General features: G+C 38.7%; 1 protein-coding gene across 1 annotated transcript; it reads right to left on the bottom strand.

Moving 5' to 3' along the window:
- Positions 1 to 21,861, bottom strand: sstr1b (somatostatin receptor 1b). The gene is made up of 2 exons (XM_037757828.1): positions 21,565 to 21,861; positions 1 to 3,482 (listed from the first exon to the last, which is right to left on the bottom strand). The coding sequence occupies exon 2, from the start codon at positions 2,580 to 2,582 to the stop codon at positions 1,476 to 1,478; it is 1,107 nt and encodes a 368-aa protein (XP_037613756.1). The 5' UTR covers positions 2,583 to 3,482; positions 21,565 to 21,861; the 3' UTR covers positions 1 to 1,475.
- Between the last annotated feature and the right edge of the window lie 2,260 nt (positions 21,862 to 24,121).

The raw sequence follows: 24,121 nt of genomic DNA, 5'->3' as shown, positions 1-24,121 counted from the left end.
AAATTATATACATTTATTTTGTCATGGTAAGAATTTTAAACAACTTTTGGATACTGTGGAAAATAAACTGAAATGTTTAATGTTTGATTTTAACTACGTCTGAATTTATAATTGTTGGTAATCATATATCAAATTTCACAAAGCAGACTTATGATAAATGATGTTAAAATTGAAAGGGTGGATTTAATTACATTTTGGAAAATTACAACAAATAATAAATCGTGCTGGAAACTACATATAAATCCTCTGTCTACTGCAAAACTGTAAGAATACTTCAAAAGAGAGCCATAAGAAGTATAAAGAAAATCACTGGTTATTAAATTAAAGGCTTTTGAATTCATTTTTTACATTTTAAAATAGCACAATTACAGTTAAAATAATTCTGAACCTGAAAGTATCCAAAAGTTGTTAAAAATGGGTGAAAACCAATATGACTTGAGAATGTGTAAGGTTGAAAATAATGTGACAATAATAATGACAACCTATGTTAAAAAAAAAAAGTTAAGATGATAATAATTTGTTAAACTAATATGAAAATGTATGATCAGAATGGCATGTTGGCATGGTTAATAGTGCAGGCTTTTAATTTGAAACATCTGCAGTGTTGAGTTTCATTGACTGTAACTTAACAGATGAAAAAGTAGAGTAGACGTAATTAGAAATAATTAGTGAATGAAAACAGTATTGTGTTTAAAAAAACAACAACTATGAGCTGCAGAATAGTGAGTATGACATGACTCTGTTGTTGTATTGTCTTTTTTTATTTGGGAATTGTTTTGTTTTTTTGCCTAATAGTTTATTTAATTACTTACAGACCAAAATAAATTTCCATTTTAATTGATGAAACACATCTGTGAACCGTATAATTCATGACTGTGAGGGTGCCATTGGCTACTTTACTGGAGTGTATCTGTAAATAAACAATTACATTATAACAAATGAACACGGGATTTCAAATTTGTAATTAATTTATGGGGTACCTAAGCAGCATCTTATGCCTTGGGCTGGCTATAAGTAATGCAACAGAATCAAAATGTTAATGAGCATTACCATTTTGTGCTTACATTCACCTGTGCTTTACATCCTTGCCCACTTGAAAACAGAAAAAAAATCGTGGGATCCTGACAGTTATATACATCATTTTCATTGTCAGTTTTTCTCTCAATATGTCAACCAGCGGAATTGTACGTTTTCCGCTCATCCATTAGTTGCCCTTCAGAGTTTCTCAACTTTGTGGCCCATGTCCTAAAATTCTCATGACCCTTATCATTAAGGAGTTTACATGTTGTCAAGTCCATTTTTGTATGGGCCACTCTGGGGGATATTACATAGAAATGATGATATATTTGAAACATATGTAGTTTAGTTTTTATAACATATATGAATAAAAATAAAATTTCAATATCCCCTGTATGCCCCCTACAGGTGGAAATACTCCTCTTTAGGTCGTGGCTACCTGTTTAGCCTGGTTCTGGTTACACTGTGGTTGTACGGGAGGTATATGTCCCATTGCGAAACACCATATCAGAAGCCATACAGTCCTTGGGGAAATCCAGAGGGTTACATGTTGCTTGTCTCTTCAAAGCTACAGCACAGTAATCCACCTGTTCCCCATCCAGCCCAGACTCCAGCCACCGGAAACACACAATGCGCTGGAATGAACGCCGGAAATTGTCGGACACAAAGCCGTACAGGATAGGATTGGCGCCGCTGTTGGCGTAGCTGAGGATGACAAAAAGTTGAGTGACCATGGGGTCTGGGGGCCGGTGGAAAACACTGATCAGCTGGACGATGTAGAAGGGCATCCAGCAGAGAACGAACACCGCAACGACTAGCAGCACCATGCGGGTGATCTTCTTCTCCGAGCGCCGCCGTTGAAGCCAGCCTGCTTTTAGCCCCACTGCTCGCATCCTGGCCACCATTAAACAGTAGCACAAGCAGATGGCTCCGACCGGCAGCAGAAACCCCAACAGGAAGGTGTAGACCACGAATGCTTCTGACCATGCCGATTCAGGCCACAAGAAGTTACAGTCCACACCACCGTCTTGCGCCGGGACAGTGTCTGCGAAGATGATGATGGGCAGGATGACGATGAGTGACAGCCCCCATACACACACATTGACTACTTTGGCTACAGTGGGTCTACGGTAGCGGGCGGCCTTGATAGGGTGGACCACTGCTACGTAACGGTCCACACTCAGCACAGTCAGGCAGAAGATTGATGTAAACATATTGATACCATCTACACTCAGCACCAACCTACACATCAGCGACCCAAAGGGCCAATGGCGGATGGCAGCCGATGTGGCCAGAAAAGGAACACTTAACATGAACAACTCGTCAGCGATTGCTAAGTTGAGGATGTAAATGTTTGTAGCTGTTTTCATTTTGGCATATTTCAGAATGACGTAGATGACCATGGCATTGCCAGTAAGACCTACGCAGCAGACAAGAGCGTAGATGGATGGGATGATGATTTTACTGGCGTCAGGATCCTGGTAGTAGTCCTCATAGTCCATGCTTGTGTTATATGGCAGCCCTGTTGGATAGGACCCATAGTCCTGGCTCCTATTGAAATCCATGGTCCTTTTTGGTGGGTATGTGATGCTAACTTTACTGGGCTGGCACAGATTGAAAGCCCTAAAACCCTCGATCAACAGTAGGTTGTGCACCCTCCTCTACATTTGTCTAGACAACGATGGAAATACTTATTCAATAATTCCTTTCAGGAACGCCGTTTTCCACAAGCCCAAGCCTGTCAAGTGGCCGAAGCTATGAGAGTGGACAGGGAGTACCGAATGGCGTAGATATCGGAAAAAAAAAACGTAACAACCCTAACCTGGAAGAAGTGTCACGACTTTGGCTCTCTATTGTCTTTTTGGTTTATATGACAATCCACAGAAAATAGGATCATGTTCATTTCAAAAGCATATATATATCATATATTTTCTTTGTGACTGTGACTGTGAAGAAAGCAAATGGTCCCTCTTCTCCCAGTCCATATGTCCTTGATTCTCCTGGGTCTTTTGTGTCTTTGCTTGTCAGCGAATTCTCATTGTAAAGTCCAGACAACCATTATCATTCCTTTACTCTTAGCTATAGAAAAACAGGGTGTGCAGCAATTGCTCTCAAGGTTCCTACTGTACGTCCAGGATTCTTAGTGGGCTATCCATTTAAACATCCTATTGCCCATCTGGTCCAGGTTGTAGTAAGAGCAGAGCTCTGATCAAAAGCAAGGCAAGACCAATCAGACACACAGCACATGCAAAACACTCCCATCCGTTGATTGAAATGAGGCGTTCCGGGAGGTCACTTCACATCGAGTGTCCACTTAAAGGTTGTGCTGCTCGGCTCCTGCGCTCATGTTGTCTCGTTGAGTCTCACAGCCATTGCAAGAGTGCGGAGAAATCACAAGGTACCTGCCGAAGCTTCCCTTCAGGATACACTGTGCTCCCATTTTCTGTGACCTGAATTACGAAAACCTGTGAGAAAACAAAGAACTATCAGTTAGTTTTGCCTGTAACACACACAACATCAAAGTAAAAGTGAGTCATATCCTGAGAGGACCTGACACTGCATTTACCAGGAATATATTACCACATTTCTGTCTGTGTCGGTATGTATTGTTTCAAAGGCTCAAAATCTTCTAGACTCATATTCTCATACAGCCTGTCTACAGCAATACTGATTACCAATAGACCATGAGTAATAATTGAAAGGAACAGTATTGTGGCAAATACCTCTGGACACCCGTGGTAAACCCACACAGGTGATTTCTCTTATTTGGGGGTTAGACCTCTTTCTAGGACCATGTTGATGTGCACATTGGGCTTAATTGACATCTCAGTGATTGTCCTGTCATATTTCATGCTCCTGTTACAGCTACAGCTTTATTTTTCTTATATAGTACATAAGACCTCACGTAATCCCCAACATAGCTTTGTGAAACTTTGACCTAACGCCATATTCACACCATATGATGGATGGATGTTCACAACCTGTGAGTGTCGTCACCTGACAATTGTAGATGGTTGTATTACTCGTATGAAGTTTGAAAATACAGTACATGCTCAATAAAGCACTATATCCATTAAAGTCGGGTTTAATCACATTGAACAACAACTTTGGCTGACACGAGGCATCCATATTTGTTTTTTAGGCACTATTATTACAGACCAAGTTGGAGTGCAGACTCAGGTGTAGCATCTTTATTCTTCATTACTTATTCTTTTATCTGCACTGTTGCTTAGTGATGGGCATATTATGAGATAATGGGCCCCTAGTCTCTTTGTAACTGTTTTGTGTCTCTTTGTAGTTATTTTGTGTCTCTTTGTAGTTGCTTTGTGACTATTTGTAGTCATGTTGTGTTTCTTTGTGGTCATTTTGAGTATCTTACTGCTTGATGTGCCTCTTTGAGATATAATTTGTGGGTGAAGGCCAGGGGGGCCCCTGACACTTTGGGGCCTTGGGCCTGTGCCTGGTACACATTCAGTAATCCATCCATGTACTTAGTAAGTGTAAGTGCCGTAAAACTATAACTCAGTGTAGTTTATTGCTTTTTTCTGGCCTCACTGTTGATTCAACCACCAGAATAAATATAAAATTAACTTGGTGATAAAAAAGCACTAATATGAGGATAAAAGCACGATGAATATCAGCAGCATCATACACTCACTGTCCATGTCATTGTATGTGTTGCTGTGTCTTACATAAGATATGTATCTCACATGACAAGAATCATAGCAGACAAGCAGAGAAGGTAGCTTGACATTCAACACTATCTAGACCTTAGTGAAAGGCTACATCCAAATTACAGCCAATGCATGGTATCCCATTAGAATCAGAGAAGGTGTTATCTATTGTAACTGCTGACATGTCAATTCCCCACTCACACTGAAGCATTTCACTGAATGCCTCCTCTCTATGCTATCTGCTGCTCCATTATCATCTACTCTGTCTGCCACATTGGACTGGTAATCTGCATAGTGACATCTTTGGATTGCATCCATTTACCACTCCACTACAAATTGTGTTCACATGCAACTATTTAGCATTGTGCTTTCTGAGTAATGCAATGCCACTGCAAACCTTTTAGGACTGGATTTTACTACAATATCCATTTGTGGCACAGAAAGGTTGTTGTCATGCATGAATCAAAATGACTATGGCTACTAGTTTGACATTGGAACATGAGCCCTGGATGCCGGTGTTGAGAGGAAATGTGTTCTATCCCCATTTGTACAATTAATTGCCTTCCAGTGTTGCCATTTGGAACAGTTATCAACACTTTTAGATGAGGTCGGATGATAAGTTGTACAAATAAAACAAGGTTCAATTTAATTTATTTTTATATAGCGTCAAATCATAACAGAAGTTATCTCAAGACGCTTTTCCTATAGAGCGGGTATAGACCGTACTCTATAATTTAGAGACCCAACAAGAGATCCCCCATGAGCATGCACTTTGTTTGGCAAGAAAAAACGTCCCTTTAATGGGTAGAATCCTAGGGCAAAACCAGACTTTTGGCAGAACCAGGCTCTGGGTGGGCAGCCATCTGCCTCAACCGCAAGTTTGAAGATTGAGGCCTTTCCTCCGAACTCCCAGTTCAATATAAACTGTTGTAATGTACTGTACTTGTCTTAATGTCCTAATGTCTGTATGTTTTAACACTGTCCAGTTGTCTTTTATTTCATCAATAAACAAAAGTGGAAAAAAGAGGAAGTGATGGGCTGCATGTCTGAAGATAAATTTACAACACTGCTCATTGATGGTGCTGCTATAAATAGCAATATCACTGAATTTAAAAGATATCAAAGTGCTGCCTGCAGTGAAAGCCAAAACCTGCATCCATTACGAGCAAATCGTGCAAACACAGTGCTGTTTTAAACTGTTATATGTGGATGTTCCCAAACAGTCTTTTAACGGCACAGTGCTGCAAATGACTGACTTCCTGTTGTCTGTACATGAACAGCATGAAAGCTGCTTTCCTCATTTACATAAAAAGATCTGTCTAAAATTACAGTACATTATTCCACGCATTCGGCAACATTGTATGCAATGTCGCTCATAATAATCGCATGGTATGGTCACTATTCATTGTGCCTTCAATTATCCATGTTTGTTCCCATTCCTGAACACCGACGTTTTGTAGGCTTCCATTATTGTGAGCAGAGGCAAAACAGTCTTATCTGTGAGAGGCACTATGAAGAAACACAATGGTATACAGTACATTCTGCCGCCAGGGAGTGATTGTGATTAAAGAGCTACAACATAGACTGAAAAACAAATTACAAACTTGAAACTAGTGCCAAATCATTTAAACCTGTTTCTCCCATGACTTTAATGCTAGTTTTTGAGTTCAGACCTGGTCATTGTTGGTCTAAGCAGATGTTTTGATGGTTCCAGCATGTTCTGTTAAGGTCTATACCGGTCGTTTGATGGTCTATAGGGCAGTGGTTCTCAACCAGGGGTCCTTGAGGAAGTTCAAAAGGGTCTCCAGAAAAATAGTTTATTTTCACTACTTACTCATGAGAAGTGAGCCCAATGTAAGTAAGAGTCATAAGAGTGATCTTAACAACCAAAATGTTTTTAGATCAAGGTCCCTGAAGCAAAATCTTATCCAACGGGGCTCTGTGACCTAATGTGTATCAATTTAGAGGTCATTGACACAAAAAAGGTTGAGAACCACTGGTCTAAGGCGGTTTTTGTTGGTCTAAGCTGGCTTTTTGAGTGTCTGGCTCAGTCTTGGATGGTCTCCATTTGTCTTTTGATGGTCTAGCCTGATATTTGTTGGTTTATGCTGGTTTTTGATAGTCTGGTCTTAAATGTCCATGCTGGTCCTTTCATTGTGTATCCCGCCTTCGAGGGTCTACTACACTGATGGTCTGCTCTGGTGGTCTGTGCTGATGGTCTAGTTTTCAGTGTGATTGTCTTAGCTGTTTCTTTGATGGTGAAGCCTGTTGTTAATGGTCTAAGTTGGTCTTTGGATAGCCAACCCTTGTTTTTGTTGGTCTAAGAAAGCCTTTTGAGGGTCTAGCCTATGCTTTGATGGTCCTGATCTTTGATGGTATAAGTTGGTCTTTTGATGGTCTGAGTTGGTCTTTTAATGACTCAGCTCACTCAATGAAAGATAACTCAAGATGGTGTACTGATCACGCTCTGAATAGCTCAGGATAGAGAGCACATGACAATCTTGCAAAGTAAATGGTGACATAATTGTTTCATGTGATGGTGGTAAGGCTACATATGTGTATTTATCTCTCTTCTCATGCATGAAGCAAGCTCATCCTCATGGTTTCTCATGAGAATAGGCTCCTAAGAGTCTGATTTCAGCAAACACCTCCGCCCGAGAGGACTTGAGTTCCAAAATTGAATGTGCTCCTATCGTACTACTACACGATTGCTGCTGTGAGAGAAAAGTTAGAGGTCATGTCTTTACAAGTTTATAACGTGTTAGATCAAAAACTTTTCCCCCATTCACACATGCACCAGGGACACAACAAGATGACATTAATTGGGAAAATAACCTTGAAAAATGAGTTGTGCCACCTACCACTACTGAAAAACCTCAAAGGGTGCTAATTGGTACAACGACAGGAGGCTGAGAGAGTTCCAGTTTTATACAAATGTCCTCTGACAAACAAGACTGCAACAACATAGCAAAAGCTCATTTTGATTCCCTCGTGTAACAAAACCGCAGAGTTGTTTTCTACTGCACTCAACTATGTGGAAAAGTTGTTCGCCATGGTCAACAGCTTCTCAGTTCTCTACAAAATAACTTTGACTTCCAGGACTTGAAGACAAAAGATTGCTTAAAGATTAGTTAGAAATTGCTAGATTTGTTTTGATAAGAGCTGGTGTATGGCAAAAAGTCCACTTTTCACTCCCCCTCCGTCCATGCATCCAAACGTCATGTCAGTACAGAGACACAGCCCTTCGGTGGCCAACAAGGGAACTACACTTAGTTCAGAGGGCCTGTATGTGTGAGCACTCCAGATGTAACAGCTGCTAATCTGCAGCATAAACAGTACCCCTCCAGAAACATCAATGATGGATGAGGAAGAACAGAGAGTCCGAAGTCCTAATTAGTCTTCCACTCCACGATGGGCTGCTAGATCCACTCCAACCTTCCCTTCCCTTCTGCCAGCTTTAATGACAGGCAATCATCCTTTTGAAGTTGCATTAGTGCTGCTTGGTAGAAGGAATATATCAGTCTACGTGTGTGTGTTCGAAAAGGAGAGTATGGGGGAAAAAATATGTATATCCAATGCTTCACTGATATATAACCAAGGCTGCTGTTGAGCTATGTGTATTGTCATGACAATTCTATGTTTTACATAAATATTACTCAGAAATTGAACCACACATACAAAAGACATCCATCGGCTGAATAGATAAAAGCCTTGAAGCCTTTGAATTTTTGTTCCATTAGTGGAGGGGCACTCAGGATGAAAACGTTGGTCTGTTAGTAAGTCCATCTGTCTGTCCAACACTTTGGTTCGGGATTAGGATGCACCAGCTATTAATAAATCCATTACTAAATTGTGTAAAGTCCTTCCTTAATTCCAGACATATTTTCTTCCTGTGTGCCGTAGAGCTCATTGTTGTCCAAAAACTGATAAAAGCATGTCAGTGAGCCACACTGTTGCATTAGGTGACTTGTTGAACATCAATCAATGTAATGTTTCTAGATGTTTTACAAACAATTTCTTTAAGGTTTACAAATCGTTCAGTAATCACTAATAAATACTTAATATAGCATATAAAATGTTATAATGAGTGCAACAATAAACTGTTAATAAATAGTTTGCTAATGCAATCAGAATGTAATTGTTATCGTCTCTTATCAGCAACGATACAATATAGAATTTATAAACTAATTGTGTCATATTACAGAAACTAATGATAAAATAACACCAATTTTAGCATTACTAATAATTAGTAAACATAATTAATTACCATTTCATTGTTTGTTAACAGTAAAATAACTATTAACTAGGTTCATCAATTTACCATTTATAAATGATTGTTATAAAGTTTTTTATAAAGTGTTACCCAAATTATATTATTATAGTGCATTGCTTTTTCGTAGGTACAAGTACGAACAATGAATGAGAAGAGTCTGAACACAATCCCACATACACTATCCTGCTGTCCCAAATACTCACTAGAGCACCAAATGTGGATTAATCTGCAATTAAATTAGTCCTCATGCACTATTTCCTCCTTTTAGAGTGATGTTTGCTAAAAAATTACAGTGTTCAGCTGTTTTAGGAAATTACTGAGCCTTTTTAAAGATCCTTCAGTTGGAACCAATGGGCTTGGAGCTGAGAGCCTCAGACAGCGTGGGGAGGTCAGAAAGTATTGAACGGGTGGACTCACACATTGTTGGCTTTAGTGTTTTCATGCCAATAAGGACAATCTAGAATAACACCAGCCAAATCCTATAAAAAATGTCTTAAAGACCATAGTAATGTGTGGAGCCGTTGCTAGGAGACATCTGTAGCTGTCCAATAAAAGGCAATCAACTATGTAAACATGAATTCTAAAGACCTTTTCAAACTTGACAACATAAACGTTCTAAATGGGTCCCTTTGTATTTTTATAACAGTGTACATCCATCCATCCATCCATTATCTGTAAACTGCTTATCCTATTCAGGGTCGCATGACGGCTGGAGCCGACATTGGGCAAAGGTGGAGTACACCCTGGACGGGTCGCCAGACTTTCACAGGGCTGACACATAGAGACAGACAACCATTCATATGCCCATTCTTAAGGCGTTGGACGATTTTGTCACCACTGCTGCCACATTGTTATGTCACGCAGCGTCTTTCTTTCCTCAACTAGCCAAAGTCTCTTTACATCTCTGGGATATTTGTCCACTCATGGGAGTGTACAAACAGGCAACAACAGCTGTCAGTGTGTCAGTGTGCTGACTTGACTATGACTTGCCCCACACTGCATGTGATTATCATAAAGTGGGCATATGGGCATTCACATATCTTGAGGTCAAGGGACCCGTTTGAAAATGGCCGTGCCAGTTTTTCCTCGCCAAAATTTAGTTTGGAGCGTTATTTAGCCTCCTTCACGACAAGCTAGTATGACATGGTTGGTACCAATGGATTCCTATAGGTTTTCTTCACTCTGGCCCACTACAACCTAAACAATATATACTGTATATATAGTTTTGGACAAGAAGTATATTAAACAAGGTGTTGTAGATAATCATACTGTAGTTTTGATGGCTTTTTGAATTGGTTGTCCATGGAGGTGCTTCAAAGTAATATCTTAAACTGGTGCATGCTGGGTATTCTTTGAAACCATTTGCATTCATAGATATAAAACTTAACAGTGTGGTCCCACACAGCATATCAAATACATGTTCCCCATGTAGGCCTACTTGATATGCTCCCCACAACAGTCCCGTCTGAACACCACCAATCCAATACTTCATGTAACTTCATGAGAGTCAAAGCAGTGAAAATATCAAGCTGTAGATCATTGCAAAACTTCAATCAGAGCTTCAACACCCACAATCACCAAGAAGAGCAAGTAATCAACTGAGGAGCTTACTGTCTGAATGCTGCATTATCCCACAGTTACTGTCTCTCTATTACCTGTCATATCTCTATGGCTTTCTTCTCTCCAGCAGAGTAAACCCCCTCCTACTGCCTCTAATGACATCCTCCACTTACCATCCCCTCTCCATTAAAATGTGATTGCTGGATGGAATCTACCACCTTAGACTTACTGTTTTGGTTCAATCTCACCACTGTCATAACGTAATTTTTGGACATGGCAGGCAGCTGTTTCTAGTGAAAAAGCTCTAAAAACCCACTGCACACTACCTACTCAACACCAAACAGCAGACACAGTTAGAGACTAGCTGGTGAACAGAGTGGAGCTTTTAGCAACAGATAAGAGACAGATTTTTTTTATAGTAGAGATAGTATAGTACAGTATAGACTGTATAAGAGGTGGACGTGGTCACGGTGACATCACCCATTGGTTTGTGGACTGCCGTTTTGAAACCTCGAGTTCAGCATTTTGGCCGCCTGTCACCATCTTGGTTTTTGGCCATCGCTATTTTGTTTTTTTTGCAACCAGAGGTGACACGAGAAGTACAAAAAAAGACTAGCTAAAAGAGTGAATTTTGAACTTACATTCATCAGGTGGACTCAAACACGACTTCCAATTGGCCAAAAAATCTGTCATTACAGATTTTTAATCCTAATATTTCCACATTTTCTTATTGTTTGATTATATGGTACCTCGCTAAATATCCCTTTTTCCTAACGCAATAACCTAACCTCTTTGAATGAATGTGCTCCTAGCCACATTGAAGAGCTCAGAGTTAACTGAGCCAGTTGATACCCTGCTTTGTGATACCGGTTGTACAGGATAATCAATGAAAGAGAGCCAAACTCAAGGCCTTTACACGCCGGGGATGTTTTTATTTCATGAGATTAATTTGCACGTTAATATATTTTTTAGAATGGTTGTTTTTGTCATGAATACTTTCACACAGAACACCTCTTAAGCTCACTGATTAACATTCTGTATATTGTTTGTTTAATTCATGCAAAAACGGTAATGACAATTTGTGGTTTTAGATTAAGTTATGAACTGGAATTATTTAATGTTTGGTTGGAACTACTACTGTATCGTACTTTCAGCCCGTTCTCATTCCGAGGGCGTCAAATACCGAGGCTTTGTAATGGCCGTCGGCGTTCGGTACTGCCACACAAGGCACCCTTTAGCGCTGGTATGTAGCGCACCGGGCGTTCCATTAACTATAATGTAAACCCATCCGCAGCAATGGTAAACGCTCTGAGAAAGTGCGCCGGGAGTGGGGTATCGTAGTTTAAAGAGTGAGAGAGACACAACGGGCGGGTGGAAAGTGAGGCTTTCTATCCAGGAGACGCTGTTCATGTTCTAACCATAGTGGTTTTGTTGCCTAATCATAAAGTGACGCCAAGAGTAACTATAGTGGTTTTGATGCCGAAAATAAAGTGACGCCAAATTGATTGACAAAGAGATGGTATGTAAGTTGGGATGAGAACGTGTTGGTACTTTTGTTGCTGCACTTTTGGATAGATTTTAAGTTCCCAGGCTTCTTGTAAAGAGCAGAGAGGATTAAATTTGTTCTTACAGTATTAATACTCAAGGCACATTCACCTTAGTTCCATTAGCTTAACACATTATTTGATTCTTCTTTCCGAAACATCTATTCCTCCCAGAAGGCTGCCTTCGCTGCCCTAATGATCGTCTGACAAACCTAAAGGAGCATTTCGTCAGACTCAAACACTAAATTGATCCCCAGAGCAGAGCTGAAATTGGCCCCTTTCGAAAAATGTTCACCCTATTTTCATAATCATATAGCCGATGGCACGGTGCAGGGAAAATTAACTGTGTGGAGAGAGAGCGCTTTGAAAAGCTCTTTCTTCCATTTGCATTCCATTCACTCTCCACTTTGGTGGCTACCGTTGACATGCCGGGGCCTATTTTCATCTCATTTCATATGACATATCTGCAGCTCACAGCGTGGAGTGGAGCCTGTGATTAAATATGGAAAAGGCTCCAGCTCTGCCTTCCAGCTACTGGAGGTGTTTGGGGAGCATCTGATAGTGAGCGGAGAACTACTGAATGTAGTCGGGAAGATTTAATGGGTTCACCCTCACGATTTAAGCAAATAAACAAAAGTGCTAGTTTGTGCAGAATGTGTGGGTTTTAGGGACTAGACGTTTATAATTTATTTGAAGTTATAGCCTTTTACTCACCAGTTTAATAGGCGCTTTCAAAGTAGCCATTTTGACGTGTCATAACAGGGTAAACAGGTGTAATTGATAACATTAATTATGGTTCCATTCTATTTATTGTGTTGCAGTCATTAGTGAGCCAGCATGCTCAATACCAGGGCCCTGGCACACGTAAATGGAACAGGGCCATAATTGTATATAATTAAAGGGACCTATTGTGCTTTTATGCTTTATCCCTTTCCTTATACAGTGTTATATATATTTTTTTTGTCCATGTAAAATGTCTGCAAAGTCACAAAGCCCAAAGTCCATGCCAAAGTGAGTCACTCTCCCCCACAGGAATCACTCTGATTGGGTGTTCAGCTTCACAACCACATGGCCATCTGGAATGAACCTAAGTGGTGAGTGAGAGTGGTGTGAATTATTTGGTTTAATGTACGTATCATAACAACGGCTTATATATCCGTCATCCTCGGTCTTCCTCTTTCCCTTTTTGATTGATGAATACAGACCACCAGCACCACTTGCTGGTGTGGAGAGACACAAGGGACGTGAGGCGACGCAACAGTCGACCTTCGTCGCCAATTGTTTTTTGAGGTTGGTTTGATGCGTCTGACCTAAACTGTCTGATGACGTCAAACACTGATTTACATGTAGCCAAGAAAACCAAGACGGATTGAAATCAGATTTGTGATCCGACCAACAGAGACGTATACATGTGGCTAAGTGTAAGTGAAAGTGTCTTAAATCTCATTTGGATTTTATCCGGATCTGAGTCACTTGAAATCACAGACCCATAAACTGAAGCATTACCAGTTTTTCACAAATTACACAGAGAAGCCTTAAAGGAACACCATCAGTCTGTAATTATGACTTCAAACAGGATACAAGATATTTTAAGCGGTTAAGTATTAATTCCATTGAGTGATGCAATTTATAGTAAGAAAAAAAGAATGTTATAATTCATCACACACAATTTGAAGTAGTAGCCACGCATTAAAATAATAATTTCATGCTTTTTAAATTCCATAGGAGTCATTGGAAAGTTAATTATTTTATCTTATTTTGATAATTTGTCGCATCATTTAACTGTTATAGAACAACTTCTCTTATAATATATAACATTAATGAATCCTAAACATGTAAGGTGCTCGGCATTCAGAATTGATTTTCCAAACATCAAGGACAAAACAAATCAAGGACAAGGAACGATAAGTTTCCCTGCGCTGATTTAATTATCCTGCCGTGGTTGTAGTGAAATCAATTAAATATTGCAGAAGGCTGAGCCTCGCTGAAAGTCTCCTGAGTCAATTCAAGCGGGAAAAGATGGATGTGTAATCTATTTTAGTTTACTCAGTAGACACCTCAACACCTTCCCCCGCCATCTCCTTTAAATTAAGCCTGGAAGTGCTGGACATGAAAGACATAGCTTAACAAAGCATGCCATTAGTTACCATAAGTTAAAACACATGTCTGTCTTCCAGAGGCCTCAAATTCATTTCACATCCTTCAGCATTGGATGGGAGGAGGACAAGGGAACAGACTAACTTTTAGCACTGTTATGCCCTCAGGGTGTCTTAAACCTTTCCTTAGCTGTCAGAGCTATCATACACAGGTAGCATTCGCCCCAACAGTCAACACCACTCTTCACCAAACATGTTCCTCCTCACCTGCTTGACCTATTTCCAGGAAAACGATGTCTTAAGGCTTTTACACTCTTTCAATAAAAGGTTAGAATACTCTAGATTTGTGCAGGCAGAAGACCAACTACCAGGTTCCTACTGACCCAGCGCAGCGTCTGGCAGTCTGTCTGAGGTCAATTATTGTATAGCCTAAACTACTGTCAACTACAGTTACACACTGTATATATCAGGGCTTTTATTGTGAAAGGTAAGAACAGAAGAAATGGATGTAGTCTGTGATGCCTTTGTCAAGGTTGAAACCAACACCCCAGGAAGGAAATTTCCGTAGTGGCCAAACGGTGGTACTACAACGTCCGTGTCCGTCACGTAATGCCATTGGGCGCAAAAAGACTTTTTTTCCATAGACTTACATTGGGAAAGAGACGTCTGTAACTCAGCGGATCATTTTTTTTTAGGTGAATCAACTTCCCAGTTTCTTTCCAGGGGTTAAAGCAAACGCTACTGCGCCTGCTCTATGGGCCCAATGGTTGAGGAAGATTGGCAGATGATCCGGTTACTTTATCACTCGGCAGTCGAGCCATTTTGACTTCATGCGCCCCTGAGAAAATCTCATCGGAATGAACGGGAGCCTCCAACGCTATATCCAGTTCTCTTTACACATCCATGGTTGAAAGGAGTAATAAAGTTTGCCGTCTTGGTTCAGACTACAGAGCCTCTGTGTTTTTGTACACTCCAGTGTACGTATTCAACACAGTCTCACGGCAGTTTGTGAAATAGTCACGAAATTTAATCTATTTGATTCGTGTACATAGACATGAATTTCCCCTTTTTTTGTTACGCTCAGCACGACTTTCAACAACGTATTTTTCATGCTTTTTCCTACGAATGTCCAGCAACACATGACCCACGCAAGTCTTTTAAAAATAAAACTACTCAGTTAGGTTTAGGAAAATACTTGGTCAGGCTTAGGCAACAAACTATTTAGTTTAGCTTTATAAAAAGATCCTGGTTTAGGTTAAAATGGACGATTTTGACCTCCAGGTCAGGATTTGTTTCTCATTTCTCTTATTTCAGTTTGTGGAATAGTAACTGACAAAACTGAAAACACCAAGCAAAGGAAATCTTACTGTTCACTCAAATCTAACAATGCAAAGTCTCCTTAAGGTGTGTTCAGGTTAAGCTTTTTCACGCGGTGCGATTGATGCAAATAGACACGAGCTTTATGACTAATGATGTCAGTATTGTACAGAGACGGAACAAAAAAGGAGAGGAATTGGAGAAAAGTGAGCGAAGCTGTAGGACTACATGAAGGGTGAATATCTGTGAGTTGCGAAATACTGGAAAAAAAACTTCTAGTGGCCATTTTCGTGCGAGTAGCCTAACGCAAGGCAAAAATCTGCTTTGCGTTTGGTCTTTATAGGTTTAAAATATTGATTACACTGATTCAAAACCTGTTATGCACACTCAGACATCTCAGGATGTGTCGATTGAACCCCAGATTTGTGTAGAGCTTTCTCAATAGTTTTGTCACAATTTAACTTCCATACACATCCTCCCCCAACAATGCTGACATAAAGTGCTAAAAGTTCATATTATTCCAATATACAGCTCCTCAGCAAAACTGAATCTGTATAGTTCTTCTCAAAAGCTATTTCCCAGAGAGAGAAAACAAAAAGAACTGAAGTGTAAGCAACAATGTGTGAACACTATGGATGAGAAGTAGGTTAATGCTGCAGGGTAAATGCACAAAATACACAAAGCCTAATTCCCTTGAAGTACCAATCGAGTGGAGAGCACACAACACACAGCAGACTACACATGGCTGCTCCTTTATGTTTTTCTCAGAGCCTCAGAAACCAAACAATAAACCCGGCAATACACCTGTCTGAAGGAATAATCCATTATCCACCCATTGGTCTAATTTGAGTCGGTGTACTATGTAAGCTCAGACTCATTAATCTTTTCAGCATTCATCACTGAATGCTTCAGTGGTGCATTTTAACAAACACATTTGCATTTAAATCAAATTTCCACTACTGGAACATTGGAAAACCTGTCGGAGCCCTCTGCGTCCTGGCCCCCCAAAACAGCCAGCCTCCATCATGGTTATGTAATGAAAACTGACAAACCTGTTAGTGTGATTCAAATACGTCTGGTGTCCTGCTCATGAAGTGTGTTTCCATCCACCTGTTTTTATTTTCAATTTGCTCAGAGACAGACACACGGGGGTACCCCTCTTGCGTTGGATAATGAGTCACCTGACTGAGGTGACAAAATAAGTCAACGTTCCTTTTAGTTTCACACAGGACACGAACACCGGTCTCCTGTTTGAAAGTCTTGTGTTTGTTGACTATTAACCTACCCCATTTGAATGTTATCAGGTGATTGAATGGGCGTTATCAGTGGTTATACTATTCTAATGCTTCAGACAGGTCAAACTGCACCTACCACATTGTGAATTGAAACAAAACAACTTTAAGTTTAGGCAATAAAACTACTTGGTTAGGTTTAGAAAAAGTAAAAGTATGTTGTCGTAGTAGTAGTTAAAATAAGTATGCCTTAGGGCTGTCAAAGTTAACGTGATAACACGTTCAGGCAAATTCGTTTAACGCCACTAATTTCTTTAACGCATTAATGCAATCGATCTTTCAGAGGTTGTATCAGGCTCAGTTTTAAAGCTGGAGTGAAGATACTGGTATCATATGAAATTAGAAAACCTAAGAAATATCGCTCCAAACTTACGCTAAATTTTGGTGATGGTCATGGCCATTTGACCATTTTGCCATCTTCTGAACCTACTAGTAGGTGTAGCAGGCCCCATCTAACCAATATCTATGAGGCTGATAACCACTGATAACGCCCATTCAATTGACTGATATCATTCGAAGTGGGTAATTGACAGCTATTTTCTGTAGACAATTTAGAGAAAGTCAGAAATGTACATATTTCTTTGTTTGATGTTCCTAATAACCGCTACTGCCCCTTCTGTGTTGACTAGAATTTACATTGACAAGGCGGACACTTCAGTCACTACCCCAGTATTTGTTAACATCCTGGCTACAGCCCTGGATGATCCCTGGCACATGCATACGGAAGAAAGATCTTAGCAGAACACATTGGATATTAACAGTGCTGTGTATACCATACGTCTGGCTCTATCATTGGCAGGGCCACTCTAGTCAGTCAATATAAGTGATCAGCTGATCAATAAGCTATTTGACATGCATGGCGTTGTCCTGCTAATCCGAAACCAACTGCAGTCAGTAAGTAACATGTTAGTACTGACACCGACTGAGAGCAGCGTTCATTTTATCTGCTGTCTCTCTAACAATGACAGACAGGAGCTGGAGATATCAGAACATGATCATGACATCTGACCCACTTGGTTTCTCTGCCTGCAGTGCAGAGATTCTGGAAATGACTCCGTGGTGCTGCTCAGGATGGACGCCTCCTGCAAAACTCTGGTGTACATCCTGATGCTGCTGTGCTGAATTTTTACCACTTCTCCCAAAAGCAGTTGTCTGGTTGGGTAGACCATGTTATGAAGCTTTTCAAAGACTTAGCGATGATATAAATTTCCAGATAAATGACTGGTGACTATTTTGATAATCAATTAGTTGTTTGATTTAAGGCTGCAACTGATGAATATTTTAATTTGAATTCAACCTGACAATTATTTTCTTGATTAACTGACCAATCATTTGGCCAATAAAAATTCAGAAAATAGTGAAAAATGCCCCATTACAAGTTCTGAGAGTCCAAGGGGATATCATGAAATGTCTTGCGTATTGCGTATTAGGGCCATTGTAGATAAAACATTTTTTTAAAATACTACGTTGGGGGAGCAGGGTAAAAAAAACATGGATATTTTCTAAGATTAAAGTGGTAAATTTACAAGAAAAAACGTGATTTTTAAAAAATATTCTCGGAGATTATGAGGTATAAACGTGCGAGAGAAAACTCTATTTTCCCATAATTTATCTCAGCTCTAACAGTGGTGGAAAGTAACTAAGTACATATACTCAAGTACCGTACTTAAGTACAATTTGAAGTACTTGTACTTGAGTATTTCCATTTTCTGCTACTGTATACTACTACATCTCAGAGGGAAACATTGTACTTTTTACTCCACTACATTTATCAGACAGCTTTAGTTACTTTACAGATTCAGGTTATTAATACTGAATATAATCAACTAATAACAGATGATGTATTATTATAGATTAGACTACCCAGCAGTATATAAAGTCATTAAAATGAGCAGTGATGAACACATTAAGGCATCATTCTGCATAATGAGTACTTTTACATTTGGTACTTTAAGTATATTTAGAATGCAGGACTCTTATTTGAGTATTTCTACACGGTAGTATTGCTACTGATTTGATTAATATTGAATAAAATCTCTCTGAACATTGTCCTCAATCTGTCCAGCCACCATAACACAGATGAGAAGAGAGAAGCTGACAGGAATAAGCTTCAGGTACAACAGCCAGTGCTTTTAGATTCTTTATTACCCTGGGTTTAACCTCTCATGCTATATACAGTCTGCCTGCCTTATTGGTGGAGGTTGTTGGGACTGTATATAGCCTAAGATGAAGACACTACACAGGTGTAGTAAAACACGTCCTGCACCTCCTGTTTCTATTACTTTTTCCACCCCATTTATATAAATGAGGGTAAACAACAGAAACACCTCTCTGTATGATGCAATACAGTGCAACAGTACCACAAACTGCATCATCCATAATGACCATACAGTTTCTTTCAATACAAACCTTCATATATGGAGGACGGAAAATCAAAAATAAATGAATGAATGAATGAATGAATAAATAATTGAATAAATGAATATGTCATTAAATGTAGCACATATATTTAAAAATTAATATAAAATAAATAAAAAATAAATAAATAAAATGGAAAATTTAAGAGTAGAGTAGATAAATAATGGAATTAATACAAAGACAAATAAATAAAGAAGCAAATTAAAGCAACAATATGTATTTATGTCACATTTATGTTAAATTATTTCTAAATTTATTTGTAATATATATATATTTTTTTATATATTTATTTATTTATCAAGTCAATTATATATTTATAAAAGTATTTTTAATTTTGGCAGGTTCCGTCCTCCATATTCATAAAGGACTGAGTGCAGGACTGTTGTATTAGACTGCATTAGTTTTAGCTAGGTGTACCTAATAAACTGGCAACTGCCAACTTCTATCTCTCAAAATGTGTCAGGTCTCTATCAAGGAAAGTAAGCATGATGTCTTCTTTCAGACTAGAGGAAAGAGAACATCCAAAATATACATTTAGGTGTTTATTGTACTACACTTTGTCTATCTGTCTGTAGATTTCTCCTAAATTCACCAAAAGTTAGCGTTAGATACTGCCTCATTTGCATATTTAAACATAACATTTCAGAAAACTTGTAGTACAAAAAATAATTGTCGTAATGTAAGTAATCAACTGGGGAAGTTTCATGGTGATGTCTATGTTATTTATTTATTTTTTATCCTATTCCCCTGTAGTGTCTTCAAAATGTATGGGATTTTACAATCCACATCTTTAAAGGCTGTCATCCCAAAATGAGTTTTTTCTCACTCTGAGCCAGAAATCTCCACTTCAGTAGCTTTTACATTTCCAGTTTCATTCTTATCTATATTTTGAAGGTTTTTTACCGAGGGGTTTGTTCATATATCATTCATAGCCTGATTTGTACAACATCTTATCTGAAAAACATGGCGAATATGGATTTTATTTTTAAGGCTGTTGGCAGTAGTATCTGATTTCTGTAAAATCCTTCAACTCTAACATGTCAACAAAATGAAACAAGAATTTTGAACCTGGCTTCATCTGATGTTCAGATTTCTAATATTTATATTTGATAATGTCTCATTTGCTTATTTAAACATAAATTATCTTAATCAACTGAAGTTTCATGGAGACATCTGTATTGAATAGGGTCTATACCTTAAGAAGTGCATTAACAATACAGAGGTTTGCACTGTACTACCATTATTATGGAAAGCACAATAACTAATTCATCTTAATTTGTCATTTGCTGGATTGATTTCTCTATATAGATATATAGATATACTGTTGATATGCACTACATTTCTAACATTTATATTCATTCAAATTGATTTAAATACATACTAGGGCTGTCAAAGTTAACATGATAATACCAATACCAACCATGTCATACTAGTTTGTCGTAAAGGAGGTTAAATAATGAGCTAAACTTGCGCTAAATTTTGGCGAGGAAAAACTGTCATGGCCATTTTCAAAGGGGTCCCTTGACCTCTGACCTCAAGATGTGTGAATGAAAATGGGTTCTATGGGTACCCATGAGTCTCCCCTTTACAGACATGCTCACTTTATGATAATCACATGCAGTTTGAGGCAAGTCATAGTCAAGTCAGCACACTGACACACTGACAGCTGTTGTTGCCTGTTGGGCTGCAGTTCACCATGTTATGATTTCAGCATATTCTTTATGCTAAATGCAGTACCTGTGAGGGTTTCTGGATAATATTTGTGTTGTTAATTGATTTCCAATAATAAATATATTCATACATTTGCATAAATCAGCATATTTGCCCACTCCCATGTTGATAAGACGATTAAATACTTGAGAAATCTCCCCTTTAACATTTTTTAATTTCCACCGAGCCACCCTGAAACCTACACGTTCTTGTATAAATGTGATTAATAACTTAATCACTCAGGACAGTAGTTGTTATCTGTCCTTCAGCTACAGTCTTACATGGAGCAGGTCTGATTAATGAGTGCAACTAAGCAAATTATAACAGCGTTTTGGCAGCAGTCACAAAGACACAGTAGACTGTTAATGAGCTGTCACTGATGAAATTACTTCACACGATGAAGTGTGAATATTGGCAATAAAAAAGACAAACGAACCAACAGAGATGCATTTTTCCTCTTCATTTTGAATATGAATTCAGGCTTGCATTTGCAGGGAATCTCAAAATACATGCATTCATGAATTGAACATCCAAATAGTATCAAAGGCAACTGACAGAAAGACACAGAAATCACCTGTTCAAAAAACACAGTCTTGTTTGCATTGACCTTCACTGAATCTGATGGTTAACTTTGAATCTTGCAGGTGTGCGTTGGTAACTCACCGTCTATCTGTAGCTGCAGAAACGCTGCCGTCCTCCTCCTCCATCCTTATCACTGGGATGATGAACACGGAGGGTGGATGTGCTCTCCTCCTCTACCTCTCCTTTGGAGTGTGAGAATTTGGTCTGTTCTGTCTCCCTCTTCCCATCAGCAGCTGTGCGTCTGTCAGCATCCACTGATCTCTGAGCTGCTTAATGCCTCTGCTCTCTCCTCTGCCTCTCCACTCTCTCTCTCGCTCTCTCTCTTCCTCTCTCCCTCTGTGCTGTTAGACACTTGCTTTTGTTGCATGCTGACATGTTCTCTCTCTCTTTCTCTCTCTCTACCTCCGTTCTCTCCACTGTTTCAAGTCTCATCTTGACTCTCTCTGCTTGGTGCATCCTCTGTGGGAGACGCAAACCCACTCATTCCCCTGAAAAATACATCTCAAGGTGAGATAAGAAGGATAGGATGAAAGTTTGATGCTGAAAATGAGTTGTTGCATTGAGTTGGAAGAAGAAGGCAAAAGAGAGATGGAAGATAAATAAGAATGCAGAGTGAGGATTTCAACCAGACAGCAGGAGATCTGGATATTAGAATGACTTATTGATAAGGTGGAGAATATTCAAAAAGGAGTGTAAATGAATACACAAAGACACAACAGTGAAAAGCTAAGCTACTAAAAGAAACAAAATGACACAAGATGAGAATTGAACCTGAATCTTGTCAATCTGAAATGGGCACAAAGTAATAGACATTAAAATGTGCCTCCACTACAGTTAGGGCCAAAATAAGATAAATCTGAGATTTTGAAAATGAAATCGTAATTTCACAAATAGCCAAAATATTATGAGATGAAGGAATAATTTGTTGAGAGTGAGAATAAAGTTGTAATTTCATGAAAAAGTCTTAATTTTTTGCGATAAAGTTTTTAGTTTAATTTTTAATATAGTCGTAATTTTACAAAAAATCATTGTATTATAAGATAAAGTTGTAATTTTAAAACATAATTTGTAACATTTTGACTATAAAGTCACAATTTTCAGAGAATAAAGTCCCAATTTTGAGAAAAACTAAAAATATTACAAGATGAAGGCATAATTTTACAAATAATTTTAGAGAATAAAAAATATATAATCACATATTTTAACATTATTTTACAATAAAATTATGATATATGAACAAGGTTTTCTGAGAATTTTTTTTTTTAATACTATGTAAATAAAGTTGTAATTGTACAAAAAAAATATTTTGAGAATAAGAACATTCTATTTTATTGTTACAAGTGAAATGTCATAATACTACAAGATAAAGTTGTAATTTTATGAAAAGTAATTTCACAAGAAACAGTTGTCATCATTTTACACGAAAAAGCTGCAATATTTCAAAATTAAATTCAGTCATAATTTTACTAAAAGTAATTCTCTTGTAAGATAAAGTTGTAATTTTAAAACATAATTTGCAACACTTTGACAATAAAGTCACACTTTTCAGAGAATAAAAAGTGGCAAACTAAAACTGTTACAAAATAAAGTCATACATGCATGAGAATAAATTGTTAATATTGCAAAAGAATGTACAATCACATATGAGCAAGATGCAATATATTCCTTCAAAACATACTTCATGTTGCAAATTACCTGCATGTGAACGTAATTTCTTGGGGTTGGATGAAGTTCATAAGATGTAGTTGAAAGGTCCAGAAAAAGCTAGTAAGTGGTAACAAGTGGTAATAAGTAACCTTATTTTGTCAAACTAAAATCCTAATTTTTGTCATTAAAATGCCAATCTGATCCCAGTAGAGATGCAGGCATGAACACAGACTCGTATATTGTAGAACACTGCATTTATTTATGTGCCAGTGTTGCATATTTGAGCTTTAAAGCCCCTAGAGACTGATCTGACATCAGCCACCATCTGTCACCCGATGGAACAATTCCTCTTTGGACACCATCTTGTGCTTGTTTACAACATCCGCTCTAAATGACCTTTTGCTCTCTCATAAATGCATATGAATATCATGCATGCACAAACGCCACGGTGATGAGTGATTCATATTGAATGCTAAATGAAACCTCCGGTGTCAGGTGGCATCAGATGCGCAGTGGGAGGTACGAATCGTTTTTAATGTTATAATGATGTGCATGAGGCTCACCTCTGAGCTTAACAGGTTTACTGTAACAGTGTGTGGCTGACAGTCATGAGGTGGCATCATCATACTTGATTCATTTGGTAACAGGTGTTGTGTGTGTGAGTGTGTGTGTGTGTATGAGAGAGAAAGCTTAAAGGTTTGGCAAACATCCCGCATAAAACATCATGAATTACAACGGCTCATTGCTGTTACCATGGCAATCATTGCCACCAGTAGACAGATGCACCTGGTACCTCCAGGTTAACAGTACATCTACACAGATGTTTGTTAAGTTCAGACCTCAGACCTCGCTTGTGTTTTTTGACCTTTACTGAATTCCTGCTGCCGGGCTTCATGCTCTCTTAGTCTCCACAGAGAAATCTATGAAGAGAGGCAGTGGATGATACTGGTGTCACGATGCTGAAGTTTGCAGCAGAGTCAGATCCAGTGAG

Source organism: Sebastes umbrosus, chromosome 22 (genome assembly GCF_015220745.1).
Source record: "Sebastes umbrosus isolate fSebUmb1 chromosome 22, fSebUmb1.pri, whole genome shotgun sequence".
Lineage (NCBI taxonomy): Eukaryota > Metazoa > Chordata > Actinopteri > Perciformes > Sebastidae > Sebastes > Sebastes umbrosus.
Note: the sequence above shows the minus strand (reverse complement) of the source record. Positions and strands in the feature narration are given on the sequence as shown.

Bases quoted from the DNA above. Each gene is read 5' to 3' on its own strand.
- sstr1b (XM_037757828.1), bottom strand. From the start codon at position 2,582: ATGGATTTCAATAGGAGCCAGGACTATGGGTCCTATCCAACAGGGCTG.